The sequence below is a fragment of the Drosophila kikkawai genome, chromosome 3R (assembly GCF_030179895.1).
Source record: "Drosophila kikkawai strain 14028-0561.14 chromosome 3R, DkikHiC1v2, whole genome shotgun sequence".
Taxonomy (NCBI): Eukaryota; Metazoa; Arthropoda; class Insecta; order Diptera; family Drosophilidae; genus Drosophila; species Drosophila kikkawai.
This window is the reverse complement of record NC_091731.1, coordinates 13,124,377-13,148,066: the sequence shown is the minus strand read 5'-3', so window position 1 is coordinate 13,148,066 and position 23,690 is coordinate 13,124,377. Positions and strand designations below refer to the sequence as shown.

At 38.4% G+C, this 23,690-nt stretch overlaps 2 protein-coding genes across 6 annotated transcripts in view; both read left to right on the top strand.

Moving 5' to 3' along the window:
- The window catches only part of LOC138929012 (sex determination protein fruitless-like), a 33,988-nt gene extending 21,822 nt beyond the window's left edge, over positions 1-12,166 (top strand). Inside the window, exon 2 of the mRNA XM_070287475.1 lies at positions 11,784-12,166. Within this exon, the coding sequence (XP_070143576.1) occupies positions 11,795-12,100 (306 nt within the window). The 5' untranslated portion in view covers positions 11,784-11,794 and the 3' untranslated portion in view covers positions 12,101-12,166. The remainder of the gene's footprint in view (positions 1-11,783) is intronic.
- Positions 12,167-13,076: 910 nt separating this feature from the next.
- LOC108074094 (sex determination protein fruitless) overlaps positions 13,077-23,690 on the top strand; it is a 118,325-nt gene continuing 107,711 nt past the window's right edge. For 3 of the 5 annotated variants that reach the window (XM_070287470.1, XM_041775918.2, XM_070287473.1), the window contains exon 1: positions 21,169-21,249. In XM_070287470.1, coding sequence (XP_070143571.1) covers positions 21,206-21,249 — 44 coding nt within the window. In that variant the 5' untranslated portion in view covers positions 21,169-21,205. Of the gene's footprint in view, positions 13,607-21,168; positions 21,250-23,690 lie in introns of those variants that run through there. The other 2 variants (XM_070287472.1, XM_070287471.1) reach the window with 2 other exon arrangements.

The following is a 23,690-nucleotide window of genomic DNA, read 5'->3' as shown; positions in this document are numbered from 1 at the left end:
TTAATAAACAAAATACAAGGCGCGTGGGCCAGTGTTTAGGAATGGTGAGAGCGGGGTGGACAGGTGTGTAAAAGTGCAAAAGTCCATGGGTGTGTGGGTAATTTTCCATGGGTATGTGTTAGCTTCCGGTTTAAGCAAAGGCAAGGGATGCCCAGTCTCTGATATGAGTATTTTTTACAGCTCTGACGGAGTTGTAATGAGCCGCACGAGAAATGCAAAAACTTTTCGGAAACATATGTACATATGTATGTGGCTTTAGCCCAGCTAAGTCAGCCCTGGCACTGGGCTTCCCCTGAGATCGATGTCTAACTATAACTCAGCCAGAGCCGGAACAGAGTCGGGCTTTAAAATTCAGTGAGGGTTAAGGAGTAGCTTGCACTGGAATAAATTTATATGAGGGTGTCAAAGAAAATATTTAAAATTAAGTCTAGGAAGTTTTTAACATTATTTCGAATTTAATTATCTAGGATAAATCAATAGAAAGCTTAAAAATTCAAATTATAAGTAAAATGCTTATTCCTTCTAAACTATATATATGTTTTTTTTTTACGTTATTTTATCAGTGTATCGTAAGGTAGACGACGTAAACAAACTTCTTGAATTTCGACTATCTACGAAACAGGTCGCACGTGCTCTTGTCATTTTACTTTTAAAACTTTTGCGTTCCGCTGTCGTTGTCGATGTTGTTGGGGCTCTGTCGGAGTATGTTGGCTGTTGGTTGCTGCGTTGTTTTGGCTGCTTTTCAATTTTATTGTGGGTAAAACAACTGGCACTGTAAAAGGCGTCAGAGTGCTACGTGATTTACACCTAGCCAGGATGTGGATGTGCATTTTGTGGGCGCATCATTTTATGATGGCTCCCTGAAACCGAACTGTGTTTTCATCCTTTTGCTTTCGTTTCCATTTCTCCTGTTTTTGCTGCACTTACCACACGTCACGCCCTTTCACGCCTCCCTGAATCCCTGTCCTTTTACACAGAGAGAAATAAATTGTATGATAAAATAAATAATAAACAAATAAAATGTAACCTTTAAGGTAATACCAACTTTTTTTTTGTTTTGAAGTGAAATTAATCCCGAAATTTTTGATGAAATATCAAATAGGCATTTTCCCCTCAATATAAGTACATCCTTTTTAATAAGTGAAACATAAGGATTTCGAATAATATGTGTTTAAATATTAAGTTACAGTTATAACTTATTTCTCAAAGTGTTAGCCTGCCAGCCACTGCTTGCTTTCCATTTAAAGTTTATAAGGTGCTGGCTGCTTTTAGCTGTCGGTCTAGATGTTTGTTTATATTTTCGTTAATGCTGCTCATCCGCAGTCACAACTTCCACATCCCGAACGACGGCGACCAGGATGACTCCGGTGCCAACTTGCCATTTTACAGCTTCAGTTGATTTGACTTTTACGTACGTGTTGATGCGAGAGGTCGAGCCGCAGCTTTGGTCACGGGGCATTGCATTTGAAAAATATGGTGTCGGGCTGGAAACGGTGTCCTGCGTTCTGGGTCCAGGCGTCCGGCGTCCGGCGTCCTGCGTCCTGCATAGTCCTGGCCGCTGGCCATGTCAAAGTCAAAGCCACGCGCCACCATTGTCATTACACGCGCGGCCGCTTACACGATTGAAGGTTTGGGATTGGGAACCAGGACTCGGGGGCTTGGCCCACCAGCCGGAGGACCAGAGGACCCACTACTGCTCTCCCAAGGATGCATTGCATTTTAATGAAGATATACGGCGCGAGCAGCGAGTTGACTAGAGCTGAGTTTGCAGTGTGCTAGTGTCAGTCGCTCTGCTAGCTGTGGCTTAGTTGGAAAATTTACACGCCGCTTTTCACCCGCCGCTTTTCCGCCATTTTCCCAACTATTCGCACTGGGCCTGTCAGTCAGCCAGGCTTGGAAATTCGTGTTTCTACTCTCTTATATATTTTATACGCTTTCGAAAAGAGTTTTGAATATCTAAAAAGAAATGCAGGTCTTAACTTAATGTATAATAATTAATTTGTATTACATTTTAATATTAATTTATATTATTTATATATTATTTAAATATTTCAGTTATTTTTCAATGATACCAAAATATTTTTCATGATAAAATAGAACATTTTTAGATCTTGGCTTATATTTCAAGAGTTTTTAGATAGTAGAATTATTAAATTTGATTGATCATAATTTTTAAAATATATTTTTAAATAAGTCTTTTTTTTTAAGGGTATTTAATATGTTCCGTTGTGCAGTTTCCTTTCGTTTTCCTTTTTTTTTTTGTCCGGTGGCAGGGCGCGTGCCTTTCATTTTGAGCTTGGCCAGCGGCGTTCGTTCCGCCAGCGTTGTCGACATCCACGAGTTAGCAATGTCACTTTCTCCCAACCATTTCCTTCCCCTCCCCCCTCCTCCTGGGCATATTTGGCTGTGTGTGTGTGCGAGTGCCAGTGCGTGGGAGGTTGCAATTTAGCTGCCATTTCGGTTAGTTTTGTAAAATATTTGAAAAATGCAAATCTGATTTGCGTTACGGGCATGAATGTTTATTAACACGGAATTTATTCATATTTCCGGTCTTTGTTTTTTTGTTCTTGCTGAGAAATTCAGTTAGTGGAGTTGCCTAAAACAAATTAGCAGCTAGGGGTTTATGAAATGGCTTGGAATTAATTATTAGTTGGGATTTTAAATAATTACAAAAGTCAGAAGTTATAATAAAATTAATTGTCTTGAATTCATTGACAATTGATTTTATTTTATCTTCTTTAATAAATGCGATTGAATTGATCCGGCTCGAAGGACCAATATCAAGGGATAATCTAAATAAAAAGAGGGGTTCATTGGTCCAGTTATTTATTTTTATTATTATTTTACTTTAATTATGTGAGAATTTAATCTATGACCTAGAGACCTAAGTTAATAACTTAGAAAATAATACGTAAATATTTAATGAATATATATTCTATAAACATCCATTTACATATAAGCCTACATATAAGTACATTTTATCGTTTCCCTTTATTCTTTATTTATACTTTACCAGCTTGTTCTACAAGTAATCCTTATTCCTTTTCATTACTATTTAAAATTAAATCAATTCACCGGCTGATCGATTTAAGGTTTTACCCATTGACGCCTCTTAATTGCCAAAAGCTCTTAAAGGAAATGACAGCACATCGCGATGAAAACTCTGCTGGTCGTCGTCACATGAATAATGTATTAAGCCTCTTGCAGAAACACACCATTCCTTTTTGGCCAAAAGTGCAAGAGTGCAGGATAAAAAAAAGGCGGCAAAAGCGACAGGAGGAAACTTTAACTCGGCTCTTTGTCTGTTTGATGCCTTGAATTCCCTCTGCTGTTTGCTTTGATGTCGGGGCCAACTTCTTGTGGCTTTCCCGCCTTTTCTCTGTCTGTCTGTCTGTCTGTCTCTCTTTGCCTTTGTCTTTCCGGCAACTTTTCGCATTAATTCTGTTAATAATTTTTAATGTCGGCACAGAACGGAACGTAAAGTTCAACAACTATTTGCACACATGGTAATTAAAAATTTAATTGCCTTGCCAATATGTTTTTCGAACTTTCTTCACTGTACCTATTAACATTTTTTTTTTTGTAGGTTTCTTTATTTTTATTTGTTACTTTTGGAGAAGAGTTGAGAAATGTTTCTTTAAAATATTGGCACACATTTGCATTACAAATCAGTCAAGAAAATGTGAAGTAAAACAAGGATATACTTGGCTTAGTCTGAATATTTTTTCTGTATTAATTAAGAATGTTTAAATATTTTTTTGAATTAACTAATATTTAATATATATTTGAATATAGACAAAGTATTTAAATATAAAATATTTAAGACACATTTAAGTCAATTATTCTTAGTATTAGCAGGAATCTATGTTTTCCTCTCTCCCCCCTCTCTCTCTCTCTCTCTGTCCAGTAAGGACCTGCTAATAGGACCCTTCAAGGACCTGTCCAAAACAGCAGGCACTTCCCATCTGAGGCAGCGCCATGTGGGTACTTTTTGGACCTGTCAATGCAGAAGCCGCTTGACGTGTTAATTCACCAGCTGACACACGCACACTAGCATGCACATCCTTTAGGTCCTTGCCATGCCCACAGACACACACACACACACACACACAGTTAAGGGCCAATGCAAATGGCTAATACGACATGCCGGCATTCTTATTTATGGCATCAGCAGTGCTGCCTTTGCGCTTTATTAGCCACGTGCCGGCATTTCTCAAATTCCAGCTGAACAAAAGGTATTCCATATAAATGCAAATACATGCATGGAGCTGCCATTAATGCATATTTTACAATGCATAAGTACTGCATACTGGCAGGCGCACCACCTATGAGGTACGGTAGGTACCCTTTTCCCACGCACAAGTCAGCAGGTGAGGGAGGATCGAAGGCTGAAGGCTTCAATCGAACGAAGAGGCCTATAATTTTGTAAAACAAAAACAGAAATTACTTGGCTTGGTAGGATATTAACTTAAGTAATGGAACGTGTAATTATAATTTAAATTTTTGAATTATTTAATGGGAAAAACCTAGTGGGAATACTAAAAACTGTGTGAAATTAAATATAAAATTACGACGTGAGACAATCAATAACTTTATTACAATACAATATTAATTAAAAAATATTTAAATGAATAAATATTCTAATACAGACTAAACTACCAGAATTTGGAAGCTATTTTGATATAAAATTTTTTAAAATATATATTTTTCTTATGTTACCTTAAATATTACTCAATAATATTACCTTTAAAGTGTACCGATCATTGACCAGCTGCCGTAAGTAGCAAAGCCCATCTTTGATGGCGAGTATTTAGGGCCACTTAAATCTGGCTTTAATGCTTTGGCCATGGACTATGCGGGAGTTTAAAGGCTTTGCTGTGACAACGCAATGATTTTCAATGGCAACAGTTGCGGCAACATGTAATGGTCCTTCCTCCTGTTGCCACAACAGATGTTTTGGCAGCAGCGCAGGGGGAAAGTCGTATGCAACGGGGAAAATTCGTGGCCATATATACCATACATATATACAGAGGGAAATGCATGTTAAATGAACTGCTGCTCTTTGGCTCATGGAGCTTGTAAACGGTTTGGCACTCGCAAATAAATTACACACGCAGTATCTGTAAATCGTTTTACAATCGAAGCGAATTGAATATGTTGTCCGGTCGAGTACAGATTATATTTGGTTAACTTCCATCCGAAGCTGGGTCGAACTTTTCCGGCTGGGCAATAGTTTATTTATGCCGCTTGCCGCTTGGCGCTTGCCACGACCCTGGGGAGTGTAGAGCTGTGACAGCTGTAAGTGCTCGGGGGTCTTTACAAATTGGCAATGGCCAAAGTTTGGCACGCGTCTATCGATAAAAGTTTCGGCTCCCCAGATCTCCGGTTCAGCTTAATTTGAAACTCAAGCAAGGGCCATGACTTTTTTGCATTCGGCGCCGGCTGCTGGCGTTTGATTGCCCCGCTTGTGAGGAGCCAAAAAGAAATTTAGAGCCACTTTCATTTTGGATTCTCTAAGACTGCTTTAATAATTGGCTAAAAAACGACCTCTTTTGGCTTACATGGTGGCTTTTGGTTAAGAAAATTCTGGTTTATTTTTGACAACAGAAATATTTTTTGAGGAAAATTGTGAAAATATTAAATTACTAAAATTTCCTTTAGTACATTTCCCTTAAAAGAAAATATATCTTTTTAATTCATCTTATTCATTTAAAATGTATATTTAATATCAAAAACAACTGTAATAAGTAATGTATTTTGCTCTCAACTACTGCTAACTGTATAAATCTTTTATTATTTAATACATTTGTTTTATTGTTGCTCGCAAAGCTCGCTTTAATAGCTTTTAATTTGGATTTTTAAAGCCATTTACAAAACACATTTTAAACAAAGCAGCACTTTGTGCAAAGCTAATAAATGCAACACGTAAAAAAAAAAAAATTGAATTTTATAAACTAATGCAGTAACAAGGGGCAAGGGTGGAATGAGAGGGGTTTTGTTGGTGGCGAAACAAATTTGCTGATGAAATCGCAAAGTTTGAGAGCCGAGCACGTGCGGCTCTTTGTACGCTACCGCGATATGGATCCCACTATGGACATGTGCCAAAATGGTCACCTACATGGACATGCACAGAGAAAAACTAAAAAAATAGCTTAATAAATAATTAAATAATTAATAAATACAATTTTATATATAAATAAATATACACCTAAGCGAGGGTAATAAAGAACTAAAGGTTTTAAAACTATTCAAAAAGTATTGAAATTTATGTTACAATATTTCACATCGCATAAAAAAAAAATTACACTAAAATTGGTATCTAAGAAATGATTATTAAATAATTTTAATAACACTTCTAATAGTTTTTATTAGTTTTAGAGCACCTTAAAAGAAGGAGGCTTAAATTTTAAAAGGTTTTAAAAGGTATTTCTTTCTTTAATTCTAAATTTTTTTATTTTATAAATTACAGACACGAATAAATGCTGAAAGGTGGTTAGTTGGTGGGACCAGAATATTGTAAAAAATATATTTGTATTTATAAAACAAATGCTTCAGGAGTGCAGAAAATTTACAAAGATTTTTAGTTATTTTAAAAATAATAAATAAATAAATTAGGTTGTTGTTTTGTTGAACCTTTGAAAATCTTATAACATAGTTTTCTTGACAAATAAAGCTTCTAAAAAATCTTATAAATTATCCCCACCAACATCTTATTTCTCAGTGTCCTCGGTGTGTGCCATTTTAGCCAACACGTAATTGGCCATTAACAGATGCTCGCCGGACAAAGCACAAAGGACGACACCTAATATTTTTATCCACGAAATTGAGAAATTGAATTAAAATGTGCGAAAATTGACTGCAAATTTGATGAAAGGCTCCACGCCCCGAACTAAGCATAAATGTAAAATTAATTGAATTTGCATATTAAGCACACACTCAGGTGGCCACACACACCATACAAGCAGGAATGCTTTAATGACGCCCGATTTAATTGTGATTGCGGGCGGGGAGACCCTGAGGTCGGACACACGTTATAAAAATAATCCCAATAAAATGCATTTTTCATGTCAAACGCCTGAGCCGGCGGAATAACCCGAATGCACGCACAGGACTTTACGGAATTGCATGCAAACAAACCGGAACAGCACATCAGCTGCCACGCACATGGCTGCCGTCCAAAAATTGTCCTGGCGGGGGGGACGGTGGTGACTTCGTCCAGGATGGGGGGGGGGGGGGGGGGTGTTGGGGCAGCACTTCATACTCCCAGAGTGCACTCTTTGTGTATTATGTAATAAGAAAAATGAAATCACATTTCCAGTGCGGCTAATCAAATAGTCGAGAGAGGGCAAACATTCAAAGCCATTTGGCAAGCGGCGGTCTCTCCGGTCCAAAGGAACACAAAGAAACAGTCCATCGAGGGGGCTGATGGAGCGCAAATCGGCTAACAAATGAAGCATTTGACTAAACAAGTGCCACAGCTGGCAAATGGTGGCTGGAAACTGAGAAGGCACTTTAAGAAAATGGTAGAAAAATAGCTTGAAATTCCTTTATAAAATCTAGGATGCTTTAGATACAACTAAGGTTTTGAAGAGCCATAAAAATTTATCTAAAAGAATGTTTAATAATATTTTACAAACCAAATATTGAGGGTTTTAAAACCCCTAGTAATGTATTATTTTCCAAAATTAAGAAAACATTTTAGAAATGGTTTTTATCCCAGAAAATCTTGCTTCTTTACAAACAATATATTAAAAGTTAATTTAAATATACATTTGACTATAAAAAGATATACAAATATTCCCTTTAAGAAAACTCTAGGCTTCGTAGAAATTTATATAAAAATATTCCCTTTATTATTTTACATTTCTTGAAGTTCTTAGAACAACACAAGCTTTTCCTATAAATATTCCTTCTAACCAAACATTATTTTCCTAAGTGCGTACGGCCAAGACTAAAGAGATTTTCCCTGGCCGCAAATTCAATTTATTTGCGTCTTAAAGCGTCACCAGAGCCATAAAGCAATAAAGCGGAGGAAAAAGGATTATCTGGGAGATGGCATGCTTTCTCCGTTGGGTCAGCAAATGTCCTCCGAGTGGTAGATCCTCGGCAAAAGTTACTGCACAGAGGAAAAACATAAGAGACTGCGGCAAAAGTCAGCCAAAGTTGCACAGCACTCGCTGATAGCAAGCAACAAAGAAGTTTTGTAACCAGCAAAAAGTCTTGGGATTATAATGAAAAAATAAAAGATGCCATTCTTAAACGATGGCAAACTTCTTGGCCGTATGCTGAACAAATTGCAGGCAGGCAGGCACCCCCTCAAGTGGTTCAATTAATTGCAACTCACACAAAATGCATAATGAAGGTTGGCAATACTGGGGGGACTCGAGGCCCTTAGCCTCCAAGTTGCAGAGTTACGGATTTATTATATTATCCACCACCCCCGCCGTTCGGGGTGTGTGTGTGTGTATACTTATCATGTATTATTCAGAGTGTGTCGGGGGTAAATGCATCCATCGAAGCCACAACAAAAGCGGCAAACGAGTGCGTCTCAACAGCGAATTTGCGATGAGTGCGTGAACACGTTGATGTGTATTAATTAAAAGCATTTGCGTTGGATACTTTTAAGAATTAATTAGTTGGTGTTGATAATAAGTGGAACTTAGAACTAAATAGAGTATTAGTTGGGTTAAATAACAATATAAACATGTAACAAAAAGGATCTTACTTTAGAACTTTCCTTTTCACTTCCTTTACCCAAAATAAGTTTCGTAACCAAACCATTTGACCCTGAATTTTGCTATATATTTTGTGGACTTCTTGGCTTTCACTACTTCGCCATCACTAGTCATTAAAATAGTTTTGAATATACATATATGCAAAATGTTCTCAGAACTCTCAATCTCGGCGGCGCACAAAAGTAGGCAACAAAGACCGGCGGCCGCCATTGTTGCCATCGTCTAGCGGCTTTCAACTTGACGCCAACGCACTTAGAGCACCCTCCTCCCCCCACACGCACTCTTACACACATTCCCACACACCCAGACGGGCACACAAACACACACATCATATCTTGACTCATTAACAGCCCCTGAGCGAGGCGCTGTAAAAGCGTTCCAGTGCAGAGATTACTTTGCTGATACCCAGAGCTCTTTGCTGGGCATTCTGGCCACAAGGATTGGCAAAACGGCTTTTGATTACTAGAAAATAAAGAGTTACAGAATTAAAAATTAAATATATATAATAAATGTTAAATGTAGTTAATTTTCAATGGAATTTTTAACAACAAACAAATAAATTAGATGCCTTGAAAACCTCTTCTTTACAAGAAATTTAGCTTGAGAAAGTAATAGGACTTAACTAAAAATATTTAAATATATATAATATATTTATTTTTTAATATTTTATACATTATTCAGCCAAAAAACAGTTTAATTTTTCTAAAAATTACCCCTTCCTCTCATAAAAAAAACATTTTCTCATCACTGGTGTGCTTGGTGTGCTCTGGTTTAGGTCTCTGGCGTCTGGCGCTCAGAATTCTGTGTTCAGTTCAGTAGGTGACACCAATGCGCCTAGGTGTTCTGGCCGGCCCACGACGTCTGGCCTATATAGAGCGGCCTATAGGTACTATATAGCTACGCCCATCATCCTCCGACTTTTGCCATCCGGGCATCCTCGATGCAGTGCAGCAGACTGCGTGCACTTGACGCTATTGCTCCACTTTTCTTCCGGCTGCAAGGGTTTGTGTGCGTGCATACAGTGGTGGTCATAAAAATAGTTTTAAAAAAAATGTATATAACTTTCTAACTAAACTAAGTAATTAATTAATCATTTTATAAGAAAATACTTCTAAAATTCTTATATATATTCCAATATTTTTTATATATTTCTTAAAATTGTGAAAAAGAGTGTCATAATCCCCCCTTATCCTACATTATCCTACAAAAACCCAGCCCCATTCACCGCCTCAGGCAAACGACACTCTGGGGGTGTGCCATTAGTGTCGCGGTGCGTTGCCATAAAAAAGTTGCAACCAAGTAAAGTTAAAACAATTCGCACAGTGCGTGCCGCTGGCTTTCAGATAGATTCCCGATATCTCTGCATGCTGATGTAAAGTTTTCATCTGGCTTGCGGAACTTTGGTTCCTTTCTTACACATAATTATGCAAAAGTTAAAAGCAGCCAACGTCGTCGAGTCGAATTTTGTATTCCAGCGTCTCGCCATTCAGCCAGGTAGAAAATCAGTCAACACTTAAACTGTCGCTGTCGCGTTAAATTATGCAAAAAAGGTGGCAAGTCCTGGCAAGGTGAAGAAAATGTAAGAAAAATGCATGGAGAAAAAATTCAACACATTTGCATTGGTCATCCATCTTCGGCTGAGCATTTACTGTTGGGCGTTTTCTTCCTTTTCGGGCTTTATAATTGCTTCCTGCTTTGGCTCCTGCGAAATGCGACCTAAATGTGTGTTGGCTGGCCACTTGATGCCAATTGGTTGGAAATTGCGTAAACACGTTGGCTGTCGGGTGTCGGGAGTGTGTGTGTAAAGTCAGAGGGCATCGTTCTGAGGAGGCATTCCCACTCGGCGGACCGCATTTAATTGCAAGTGACTTCAAGAGGCGGCGGGTAATAATAATGAGGCCTACACGAGCCCTCATTGTGGGGGAATGCTGCTCTTTGGGATTCCCTGGTTCTCAGGAATTTCACGTTTGATGTTAGCCCTTAATTGTACTATGTAATAATCAGCTAATGCGAATAATTGCCTAATTGAAATCTGTAATTCGATTAGGGTTTCAAGAGGAAGCTTTTAATAAATTTGATATCTTCGTTATGGTAACTTAAGGGGATTAAGGGGACTTAAAAGAGCGAGTTAACATTAGTTTTACTTACAAGTAACACATATTATTAATTTATTTTAAATTACTAAATAAATTTACAGCTCAATTAGGAAACATGTTTCCTTATTTCCCATCTGTCTCCTGGCTTATTTATCAGTTATCAGTTATCTCTCTTCAACCCCTTCGAGGGAAAAGCATAAAGCTAATGGCTATTGTCGCCTCGTTATGGGCTCGTGGCAATTGGCCGGCACTTTATATGTATAAGCGACGGGCCGGCACTTAATTACATGTGTACTACGCTCGCGGCATGTCCTCGGCTGTCAATTATGGTGTGTCCGACATGTGTACTCCATCTGCAACTGCCTGGGTCGGGGGGAAACTCCTACGGCCTCGGAATGAGTATCAATCACAGGGAACATGTTAAAATAATTCCATTTCACAACTCAAATTAAATGCAGTCGCGTGCCGGGCGCATTTACATGACACGACTATTAAATTAAAAAACATGAATGGACACAGACACTGAAGTGATTGTCCAGCGGTGTGAGGAGGTAAAAAAATGTTACAATGCAAAAAAATACAGAATTTAAATAAAATTTAAGAATATACAAGAGCAGGAGAATCTTAACATGAATAACAATTATATTTAAAAAATATTTAAAAAGAAATGCTTAAAGAAAACTAATACCTTGATGTGTAAAGGCCAAGTTTTACTCTAAATTCTTTCTATTTATAGAATAAACTATTTAAAAATATATATTTTTTTCCAGTGCCAAGGCAGCACATGCCATCGTTTAGTCAGCAGCAATCGGTGGCAATAAAAATGGTTTATTGACATGCCAGCGCCATGGCTCAATGTTTGCTTTTAATTTCAGCCTTGTCATAATTTATCAATTGCCAGCTAATTGTTTTCTCATATTCACACGGGTTTTATTCCTTTATTTACTTTCAGCCTCGATCAAAATGATGGCAACGTCACAGGATTATTTTGGCAATCCGTACGCCCTTTTTCGCGGACCGCCGACCACATTGCGTCCGCGCGAATCGCCCGTGGGCGTTGGCCACGCCCATACCCACGGCCATGGGCATATGCATGGCCATGCCCATCCGCATGCCCACGGGCACGGCCATCATGGTCACGCCCATTCGCACTATGCGGCCTTGGACTTGCAGACGCCGCACAAGCGGAATATCGAAACGGATGTGCGGGCCCCACCGCCGCCATTGCCGCCGCCGCCGCTTCCGCTTCCGGCCGCATCGCCTAGGTAAGCCTCCCCCCGAGACAAAAAAACAAAAACAAACAAAACGGGGGAGGAAGATGAGAAAGTGGACGGAGACCAGACAAGCAAAGAATTGAAGAGAAATCAAAAGCTAAAAAATGCATATCATCAGCAACACTCCCATCAACACTTCTCTGCTAAGTCTGCAATCAACACAACAAAGTCAACATCAGTTTTACGTTTTCTTTGAGTTCAAGTTCGAGTTGAAATATGCCCTTAAATAATCACGCCCAGAAGAAATTAAACTTAGAGTAAAGTAGAAAAAATCACTAAGAGATATCAGCTTTCATTTTCGATTTGCCAATGGACTTTGAACCCATCAACTAAAAGCTTAACTATAAACTAGAGAAATATCGAGAGAGAGAAATATAATGAATAACCTATATATCACAGAGTAAAAGTGTTTGCTACCTTAACGAAATGTAAACTAGAAAACTACTATAGTGTTTAATTTCCTCACTAAGTAGAAGCCTAAAAAACTGCAAGAAGTAACACTAATTTAATGAATACCAATAGCCAACTTTATAAAGTTAATACCATAAGGTTATCCTAGACCTAAGGCAGAGCATTTCGAAAAGCACTTGTACCGTTCTAGACCTAAGTAACCGAAGTATACGTAATCCAAGCAATCCCATAACAATAACTAAGTAGAGACTCTTCTTCAAAATATACCAACTTTATTCAGATATTTGAAATATATTTAGAGGTATAAGCATATATAGCCAGAGCCGGACAAGGAGTTGTAGAACTTGCATATATTTAGTAGATGAACACACAGCTAAAGAGAAGGGTCCACATGCTACCCTGTAATTACTAGCAATACTTAATAACCAACCACTTAGTAGCGCAATAGTAGTTATTAACCAAGCAGAAGTATACGTAAATCGAAAACGAAGAATTTCCCCTTAGCCTAACGCTGACACCGACACTCCTCTTCGAAAGCAATACGATAAACAATAATTAAAATATGCATATAGTATACCGTATACCACTAACCAGTACTAGTAGCCCTAAGACCGAGCACCTTGGCGAGACATGCACCCAATGTAAAATGCAGAAATTAATTACCACGAGTACAAAATGTAAAGGAAAACCCCTATTGAAGCTCAATTGGCCAGACCACATAACTTTTCCCCCTAGTAACCTAAGCCTACGTAGTCCTAAGTAAGCAATTGTAAGGCAAACACTTTTCAAGTGAGTGAAAAATCAAGCAAACTGTGACAATTCGAGGCGTGAGACGATGGAGCAACCCCCCAAAAAGATCATCAATCAACATTCCAAAACCCTCTCGTGGAGGAGCTGCTCTTCAATCAACACTCAACCCGAACTGGTGCCGAAAGGCCCAGCAACCTAAAGTTAGTCCCAATTCTAAACTAAAGTAACCAAAGTTATTTAGCCACCATTTCTCTCTCATAAGTCTAGTTAAAAATCAAAAAAGTTAAAAAAGAAAATCTGCAATCAACAACCCACAAACAAATCCCCACCAACTGGCGCGGTAAGTGAAGAGCCATTTTAATCCTAGCCTTAAGCCTCCTAGCCACCGACTAGCCAAGTAGTGACTGTCCTCGTAGTGCTAACCACATAGAACTCAACTGCATTTGGATGATGACGGGCGGCATAGAGTCCAGATTGGAGGCGCCACCGATGATCGGCGCTGCATGTGATAAGCAAGTGTACGAAAAATAAAAGCAATCCGTAGCTATCCGGCCATAGGCCCTCGAAAAACCAAACTTAGCTGCATTGTGCGCATGCCAAACCAAATGAAAAATACGATACATTAAATCTAAAACAAAAAGAAACTGAAAATAGTAAACACTATCCGCCGCAACATGCAACGAAAATCGCGTTATTAACATGCAATTTCTTTCGTGAATTAAGCTGCGCATGCAACATGGGCGAGAGAAAAAATTGAGTAATTATTTTACAAGGTCCTGGGGAAGTCTAAATGTAGGTATTTCCCTTAAACCATCGCGTTACACGATCCCCTGCCGGGCGATAATCAAATCAAAACGGAAATGTCTCAACAAGCGTCTTAAATATGCACAAAGTGCAATGGCAAGTTCACATGCTAGAGTTCCATTAAATGCGTACACCTGTAATTGTGGTAACACCTAGCATTTGAATTGAGCAATTGGTCACACCGGATGAGAGTAATCCAGGTCCTTGGTCCCACAGCCGTGCTAAAAGGTGTATACACTTTATATTGCTATAGGGTGCTTTTCTTATTATTTTATTTAATCAAGAGTTTCTGGTTTTGAACTGAGTAAAAAATGCAGGATAAGAAAAAGTATTATATATTTATGTCAATTAAATAAGTAGAGCAATTGGTCACACTGCTCAAGTGTAATCCTTGGTCATACTGCCAGGTGAATAGTTATTACTTGAGTGTGCTTTATTTGATAAACGTTAATTGGGCTCAACACAGTAAAATATTAAACAATAAAAACTTAAAATAAATCAATTTAGATCTAAGTTAATATTTATGGTCACACTTTATTCAGTACACAAGCTGGTCACACCGGACAAGAGTAAATCAAGCCCTTGGCCACACTATTGTGGAAAAGTTCTTAAAACCGTAACCATACAACCTTTAAAACTTCTTTATTCAGCGAAGGTTTCTTTAGTCAGAGATTAATAATAATACAAATTATTCGAATTAATTTTTTAACTATGGGCTTAGCTAAAATAATTTATATTTACCTTTAGACTTTGGGAAATATACATATTTTACCTATACTTTATACTTTAATAAGAACAGCAGTTACTGCAGAGAAGTATTTATAACTCATATGTATAAACGTCAACTTCACGTAGGCATTTCTACTCTCATTTGATTTTCAGTCAGTAAACGGAACATGTTCATTTATTGAAACAGTCGTTTTCAGCGTGTGTGTACTGCCATTCGCCAAGTTTTATTTTCTCTCTGTCCGTAAGCCCTGACGTGTTGCATGGCATGTTGCCAACTTTGGTCATGCATTTCCGTCCCAGCGATTTACTGCCGCCATGTGATTAAGTAACACGTGTAACTGCCAAAATCGCTAGCCCTGCCCAGGTATGCCGGCAGCTGAAACATGGTAATTTGCCGTGCAACGCATAAAGTGAATCTTGCTTGAAATTAGTCTGGGCCAATATCCCTGCATTTTTAAAGCCGATCCTAAAAGAAAAGTTATTTCCCTTCTCATTTTCGCTATTTTAGGGCTAATAACGTAGAGTCCTGTGGGCCATAAAAACCTTTTTATTTTGTAACTTGATACACGAGGGGAAGCCTGAGCTCTTAGGCTTCTACTAAACTATAAAATTTTATATTTTAAGAATGTTCCATTCCTATGAATTTTTGTATTACAATTTGTAATAATTCAAGATTTTAAGAAGCCTATAAAAATTAATGAATAAAGCCTACTTAAGGAATTTCTAGTGTTTCTATTTTCATTAACTTAAATGCAGCTCATTACATTTTCTTGGCCAGAAGCCTTTCGTTTGTTTTGGTCTTAGCCTGGCTAAGCGACAATTTGGTGGCGTTTAAGGACTTTGCCGGATTAAATAACTCACTGAAGGCCCTGGGAGTAATCATAATAACCATAATAATAATGATGCGATGGCCCCAAGTCATGTTACACCATTAGCGCAGAATGCAGAACCCAGATTCCAGAGCCCAGAGTCCAGCCTCCAGAGGAGACCCAACCCGACCCGAGAGGTGGGCTGCCCTGTAAATGCAATTTAATTCTGAGACTGCGAACGCCACTTGGCCAGGTCTAATGAATGCAGCAGACTGTGGAACTGGCACAGGACGAATACAAAAGGCCGTTGCTTACTCCAGAGTCCTGTGAGTCTCGTCCCTCGGTGTTGTTGGGGTTGCAAACAAGCCAGCCAGCTTCCTGGCGATAAAAGTGCGTATCTCATCCTGCCTCCGTTTTGCTGGCTCTTTAACTGAAAAGGAATCGCCCGTGGTTATGGGCAGGTCTTAACCTGTAATTAAAAACTGGTTAGCCCACATCCTTCCGTTGGAATTATGTGCACTTATCCGGCTGAGCAGGAAGCCCAGGCAATCGAGTCCAAATTGTTATTGACCTGCTCTGCCGGCACTTGCGAGTGTCAAGTGTAATTGCGGAAGTGTCCGTAAAAATGGATGATTGGGGACTCTCCCCCCCCCCCCCTAACACCTGCGGCCACACAGTAGAGTCAATAAATCAGAATTTAGTAAAGCAGTTAGCTATGGCCTAACCCCTTTAAGGCCAGGCCACCATGTTCACTACCAACAATTCCCAGCACAGCGTTTGCCACTTGGTTTTTGCCAGTTGCCACGGTTCAACTTTTTGCGGGCTAAAATGTTTTGAACCCTTTTCCCCTTCCGGAAGCAAAGCCAACAAGCTAGTTTTTGTTTTTTTGTCTAGGGAGTTACACTTTAAAGAAAATCGATTTAAAAACAAGTCTAATAGAAGTGTAAATATATTTGTTAAATCGAATCTTTTAGAAATGATAAAATACAAATTAATCAATTTTAAAGGGAATTTGGTGTTTTGTCTTGTTTAAAAAGATTTATTTCAAGTGTATTTCCAACACATTTTCCCCCCTTCCCTTGGCATTTCCTTGTGGGCAAAGTTTGTCTGTGGAAAACGTGGTGTAAAACGCAGCGTGTCGTCGGGGAACTCCCGCTAATTGGATAAGAATCAGATGTTGGCACTTCATAAACTGCCAGCGTGGGCTCATTAGGTTCTAAGGTCAAGACAGTAGCAGAAAGGCCAGCAATGCTGGTCAACAAATTTACGCGATGGTCAGTGAAAGATATAAAAGTATATAAAACAAAATTAGAAAAGGTTAAATTGGTTAAATAAAGATTTTCTAAGCTCGTTTTTTATAAGAAAAGAAATCTCTAAACAACTTTAATTTCATTTCCCCCCAAAACTTCCAACTAATTGCCTAGCAATCTGTGTGCCTAAGGAGCTAACAAATTGGCAATGAATTTGATTTCAAGTTGGGACATTCGGTTGCCATTTAATAATTTATTAAAGCAATGCCATCAAAGAGAGAGAGGCTTAAGGACAGACACAAACAGTTCGAGGCAAAGGTGCTGCTGTAAAGCCCCCCATAGAACTACGCTTTGTAATTAACTTTTGGCAACTGGCAAGTAAGGATTTTCCAGAAGAAGAGCTTTCCGAAGATGTCACCTCGAAATGAAAATGAAATGCAGGCAAAAGAATAAAGGAAAAGGTTGATTTTCGACTGCAGCTGAGTGTGGGCAATGGCACAAATCATAATTTTAAATACATATTTTGCAGGGAATGTGTGTGTTTTCCCAAAAGCAAACCAAAAAGGCTCAGACTCTTGCCTCCCTCGGCTCATCATCAGCTTTTGTATTGTGTGACATCTCACAGAACTTTTCGCCTGCAGTTGATGCTTCACTTGATTTACTGCTGATTACATATTATTTGCCGCAAAATGTCTGGTAAATCCAGCTCCACTACATATTCCCCGTCTGCAGCTCAAGATTTTGCAATTAGAGTGCGCACTGAGACCGGGCGTAATATTAATCAGGTGTTTATTTGCAAATTGAATTAGTTTAATTAAACGGAAAGCGGCCACGTCGAAGGTGCGTGCAATTGCAAATTTAATTACATTATTTATAATACGTCCCTAAGGCCACCGAATGAGTCAGCTTCAGTTGCAACTGCAGCTCCAGTCCTTGGTACGGCTACGTGATTACACATACGCACTGTGGCCGCCAAGACAGTGCTGCAATTGGGGGGAAAAATATGCATACATAAATTACATTGCTTGACAACAATTTGGGTCACTTAGCGCTCTGCAGAATGTAATATGCGTCGGACTTTTAAAATTGCCAGACAAATGTGCGTGTGCCTGGTGACTACTCCTCGGTGACTCCACAATGGCAAATCACAAGCACTTGACTTGCCAGCTTACACAGTCACGTGCATCGCCCTGGAAGTTGAGAATGATTACACGGAAATGGAAAAACCCACCCACAGACACAGTAGTACCCCCAACGTGTTCCATTGGGACATGTCAACGTTTCACTGGTGAAAATCAAGTGGAAATTATCTTGAGTAATCGGGGGATACAAATAGGTTTTGATAATTCTAGGAAATTTATTTATTTATTTATTATTATTTGAGTTATAAAATATTAAAATAAATAAAGTTAATTATTTTTGTATTAAGTACATTATGAAATATTTTATTTGTAAAAGTATTTCCATTTCAAACTTAAAAGGATAGAATTTATAGAGATGGCAAAGGCTTAAGGCTTGAATGTATTCTATCCCAAAATTAAATTATATAAATTCAACATAAAAAAGTAATTATATTATAAAATTTTTAATTAAATATTTTACCTTTAGAAGCGTTTTAAGGTCTGTTCAGTAGCGTTTTCCCGTGCACATTTCTTCTCTCTGTGTACCAAAGGATGCGTCTGAGTGTTGCATATTTCATTAAAAATATTGCATGGCATCCAGCAGTGCAACCCTCGCTTCGTTTTGGTTCTAGTTTAAGGCCCAGACCGATGTCAAGCAGTGGCAAAATGGCGCACACCGATGCTCGACACGCACACACATGCGTAACACTTAGGCGCCTTGCCAACAAGAAGTGCGTAAGTGCGTGAGGGGGTGGCTTAGAGGGTGTGCACTGAGAGAAAGTAAACAAAAACAAAGTTCAAAATGTTAAAGCCAAAGTAAAAGTAAAAATAAAATATTCTTAAACTAAACAGATTTTCTAAAAGTTTATAAAACTATTTTTCAGTTACCAAATTATAACAAAAATTGTTTATTTTCGCGAAATTCAAATTTTATAAATACTTTTTAAGGGTTTTAAAAACCCCACTGATTTTTATATAAATTTTCATGATTTTTATAGTCCTTTCTAGACATTCTTCCTAATTTCTCTCTGTGTATTTCGGGGGGTAGCTCTGGTGCTTCTCGCATTGCGTGAGTGGGCAGCCCCATTTCGCTGGGAGAAGAAGTCAAGAGGGCTGAGCTGCGTCATTTGTGCGTGGGCGTTCGAGTTGCGTACCGCCCTCATACCCGCCGCCATTTTACAACCCCCATAAGAGAGAGGGGGATGAAGGGGGTTGGTACCCCACCTCCATTTGTTCATTTGTTTGTTTCTTCACTTGCAAAAGTGAAACTTTTTCCTTTGGGGTTCGGGAGCTGTAAAACTTGCGGCCAACGACGAGTTTTCTCGCAGCCTAATGCAACTTATTGAATTTTCGAGTGCATGGCTTAGTTGATTTTCCTCCCCTTATTTTTTTTTCCCTGCATCTTTTAATTAATGCAGCCAGCTGCACTTGAGCTAGTACAAGCAGCAAACATGTGCAAATACATATATATATGCACACATATATACATTTAATAGAAGCAAATGCCTTTTGTTCGGCCCGTCTCTCGGGGGGTTAGGGGAATTTGTTGCCTACTTTTGTGCGGCGTCTCGAGCCAGCCTCAAAGTATGCCCCCACCGCCCACACCGCGGCGCCGCGCCCACCTGGCATTGGCAACCACCAAACAGCGGAATTGAGTGTAAAAAACAACAAACATTATGAGCGGAATGAATAGTAAGAATATAGAAAACGCCAAGGAAGAGACTCAAACGGACAGCCGAGGAACATGTAACAATATTTCCAACGCCGGTGAATTTAATCTAATTAACTTATGACATTTAGCTTGAACTACTGTGCCAGAAAGGCAAAAAATAATAATGAAAACAAGGCAAAGTCACCTGATGATACTAGGGGGGATTGGGTCGTGAGAAATAGGATGCGAGTTGTAAATGAAATTGATTGAAAATGGCAGTCATACATTAGGAAAATTGAAACTAAATTGAAACTAAACTAAACAATATTTAAATGTTTTATATTAAACTATAAACTATTCAATAATCTAAAAAATTAATTAATAAATAATTTCTATTAGGTTCTTTCAACAAATAAAATTGCTTTTTGAACGAATATATTGTTTAAAATATTTTTCCTTACTTTTTATTAAATATTATTTATTATATAAACTTTTTAAATATATTATTTCCGCTTTAATACATTTAAGAAAAGTTCTAGAACCTTTCTATTAATATAATTTATATTAAAATTGCATAGAACTTTCTGCTAACTGAATAAGTTTTCCAGAAATAAACTCATCTTCCCAGTTCTTGTTTTTCTGAGGACATTACTCATTATTCTATGACATTCAAAGCACTTCCATCCTCTTGAATTATAACTTTATATATTTTTTTTAAATATCATAAAACCGGAAGAGCTTAGAAAATAAAAAGAACACTTGTAAGTTTATTGAATCAAATATGAAAAGGCCATGAAGTATTAGTTAGACAAAGGATAAGTCTAGTTGATGACCAAGCTTTTTTCTTTAGATCAAGCTTTATTTAAATTCAACTGTTTACAAATCTAGATTATATAAAATTAAATAAATATAAATATTAAAAAGATCACTTAAAAATAGCTGCAATATATTATATTTATTTTTATTTTATTTTTCTCAATTACTTTGAATTACTTTTAAGTTGATCAATCTTCACTACATTCCCTTCCTAGAATCCCCCATTTAGTTACCAAGTTTCTCTAATTTAAACCCTTAAACTTCATGATAAATATTTTACCTTCTTCCTTAAGAAATTACTCTTGAAAAATTTCAAATTCTAACCACAGTGCGCGACATTTGGCGACTCACGAACGCATCGCCAACGTGCCACAAAAACGAAATGCGAAGCTGCAACAAATACTATACCTTTGCATTCTCCATAAGCGGCTTTAGTAATTTTGAGCATTTTGCCCCCCATTTTGGGGGCACTTCTTTGTGCGCCGAGAAAATGTAACCTTCAGCTGCTGTCACAGTTACCTGGTCGCCCACATTTACCTTTTTGGCGCCATGTGCGCAGCCCATAAATTCCGCTCAGGCGCCCGAGTTTGGTGAATTTTACGCTTTTACTACATATATGTATGTATGCCCCACCAGCTTTTCGCCCAGTACTTATTGTCTTTTTGCACTCATGGAGAATTCTGCCGATGGACTGCCAATGGTTGCATACGGTTAGTAAATGTCGAAACGTCGCGGTCATAAAATCGCAAAGCTCTCTATATGCATGGAAAGGCTCGGGGAAGAAAGCCGAACTCGGTTCACAAGTGAGTTTGCGGAAAGAAATTACTTAAGTGACTTAAATAGAAGATAAATATAATTTAATAAAAATTAAGAAGACGTTCTTATATGAAAAAAGCTACTTTAAAATCAAGAGCATAATAAAAATCCATTGTAAACATTAAATAAATTAAATATCAAGTCAAAGAAAATATGTTAAAAAATATAAAAATAATATTAATATTTTCTAAATGTTTGTAATTTATCATTCAACAATCTTAAATCATGAAATGTCTTTGTTGTTGCATTTCAAAGTAGTTTTTATCTGTGAAAATAAATTGAATACAATTACAAATAATTTTCTACATAAGACTCACCTTATATTTTCCACAAATTATGAACAAAATATCCAATAAAAATTTACAATTAATTAAATTTGTTCTTTGTAATAGTAACAAACCCGATTTAAACTGTTCCAGTTCAATTTCATAATGAGAAAAATATTTAAAACAAATTCCTAAAATGTTTTATAAGAAACCCAATCGAATTCCCATGCCCCCTGTTGTCTGACAATTAAGTGTTTGTTTAGTTGCAAACTTAATTGATAAATTGATGGACATTTAAATGCCCAGCCAGGAGCCATTAGGGAATCGCATCAGCAGCATAATAATGTCAGGCCATGCCAACGACCATTTTTGGCCAATTTTAAGCCAAAGCCAAAGCCACCGACCGGCCAAAGACCAAAGACAATGCAAATTTCAGGCCAGATTCCATTCCATGACATGGCCCGGCCACTGTGCCTGTTTCTGTTTTCAGTTTTCGGTTTTCCGTTGCCCGTTGCCCGTTTTGTTAGCCCACCATCAGGTTGCCCATTTTGGCCACTGGGCACTGGCATTGAAATTGGCCAGGCCAACTGCCTGCCGCCGGGCAGCCCAATGAAGCTATTATTTGTGGGCCCGCAGAACACAATTGCTGTCCCAGCATCGCTTCAACTCCTCCAGGCGGCCTCCTCGTAGGTGTCACTTACATAAATGGCAAACGATGCACCAGGAAAAAATCAAAGGCTGTATGTATAAAATTGTAAAAAAAAGGGAGGTAGTAAGAAGTCTTTTGATCTAAGATTTTAGGTAATTTCTTAAAATATACGAAGATTGTCTTTAAAATAGGGAATATCTAAGTTGCTTTATAAATGTTAATTACAAAGATTATTCAAAAAGTTATCCCAGATTTTTCCCACTCAAAGCTTTGCCATATTTTCATAGCATCCTTTTTCCCCAAGTGCACTACTCACCATGACTTCGAGGGAGTATTGGCTAATTGTGTTTTGGGAGGGGGCCCCCATTGCGGTAGGGGGACTCCCTCTGATCCCCCGCCGCACGTGCGCCGCTGTCTTTCACTTGTCCTGCTGGTTGTGCCTCCGCCACGGGAGCACTTTTCGCAATTAGCCCGGCGAAATTATCTCCGACTATCGGGGCGCTGCATCTGTATCTGTATCTATATCTGCACTTGTATCTGTGTCGGCTAGTCAGCGATTGTTGCATGCAACAATTTAACTAGATTAGACCCCATCGTCGCGTCGATTGTTCTGCAGTGGCTACTTGCTACTGCCTCGGCTGTTCCATAAAAAAGTGGCATTCCTGACGGAAGAATCGTCTCTGGTCTAATCTAAATGTTTAGTCCGGACATTTGATGGCCAACATGCGCCGTCTGCCGTTGAGTGGCAGCTCCAGCTTCAGCTCCAGCTCGAGTTCGGGCTCCTGCATCCAACTTCACCGTATCCACCGAGTCCACACTGTCAATCCGTCGTCTCTTGGCCGCCGGCTGAAAACGGTGGCACTTACAGTTGCACTTGCGGACTGCCGGCAGTGGCAATTATTGGTTTCCACTCGGCATTCGAGATTCGGGATGCCATGAGGAGGTGAAGAGTGTGGAATGGAGTGGATTCGAGTGGATTGTTGGACCACCGAATCAGCGGCTTATGCCGCATTAACCCATTGACCTTGATACGGGGGCGGAGGCGGGGGCGTAGTGAGATCTCTGCGGCACGTTTTTGCGCCACTTTTCGATGGACAGCCCATTTACACAGACAGAAAGTGTGTGAAATAGAAGATGCTAGAAAAGAAAGGCTTAACGAAATTTAGGTGTTTTTAATTTTCTTAAAAGATAATTACATATTTGTGTAAGGAGGTTATTAAAATTTACACATTCTTAGATATATATCACATGTAAGATTTATATCTAAAATATAATATTTTCTGATCACTACTAAAGGCTACTTCTGGTGTGTTTTAAAAATCTTTTAAATGATTTAAGGTTTATTTTTTATTTTTATAGAATATTTTTAAACAAAACAAGGATGATTTTTGAAAGAAATGATATGTATTTGGTTTTCAAATAATAGTATATATTTTATAAACACCCCTACGTCATTCATTATACACATTCTTTTATATAAAAGTGTAAATCAGACTTAAAAATATAATAAAAT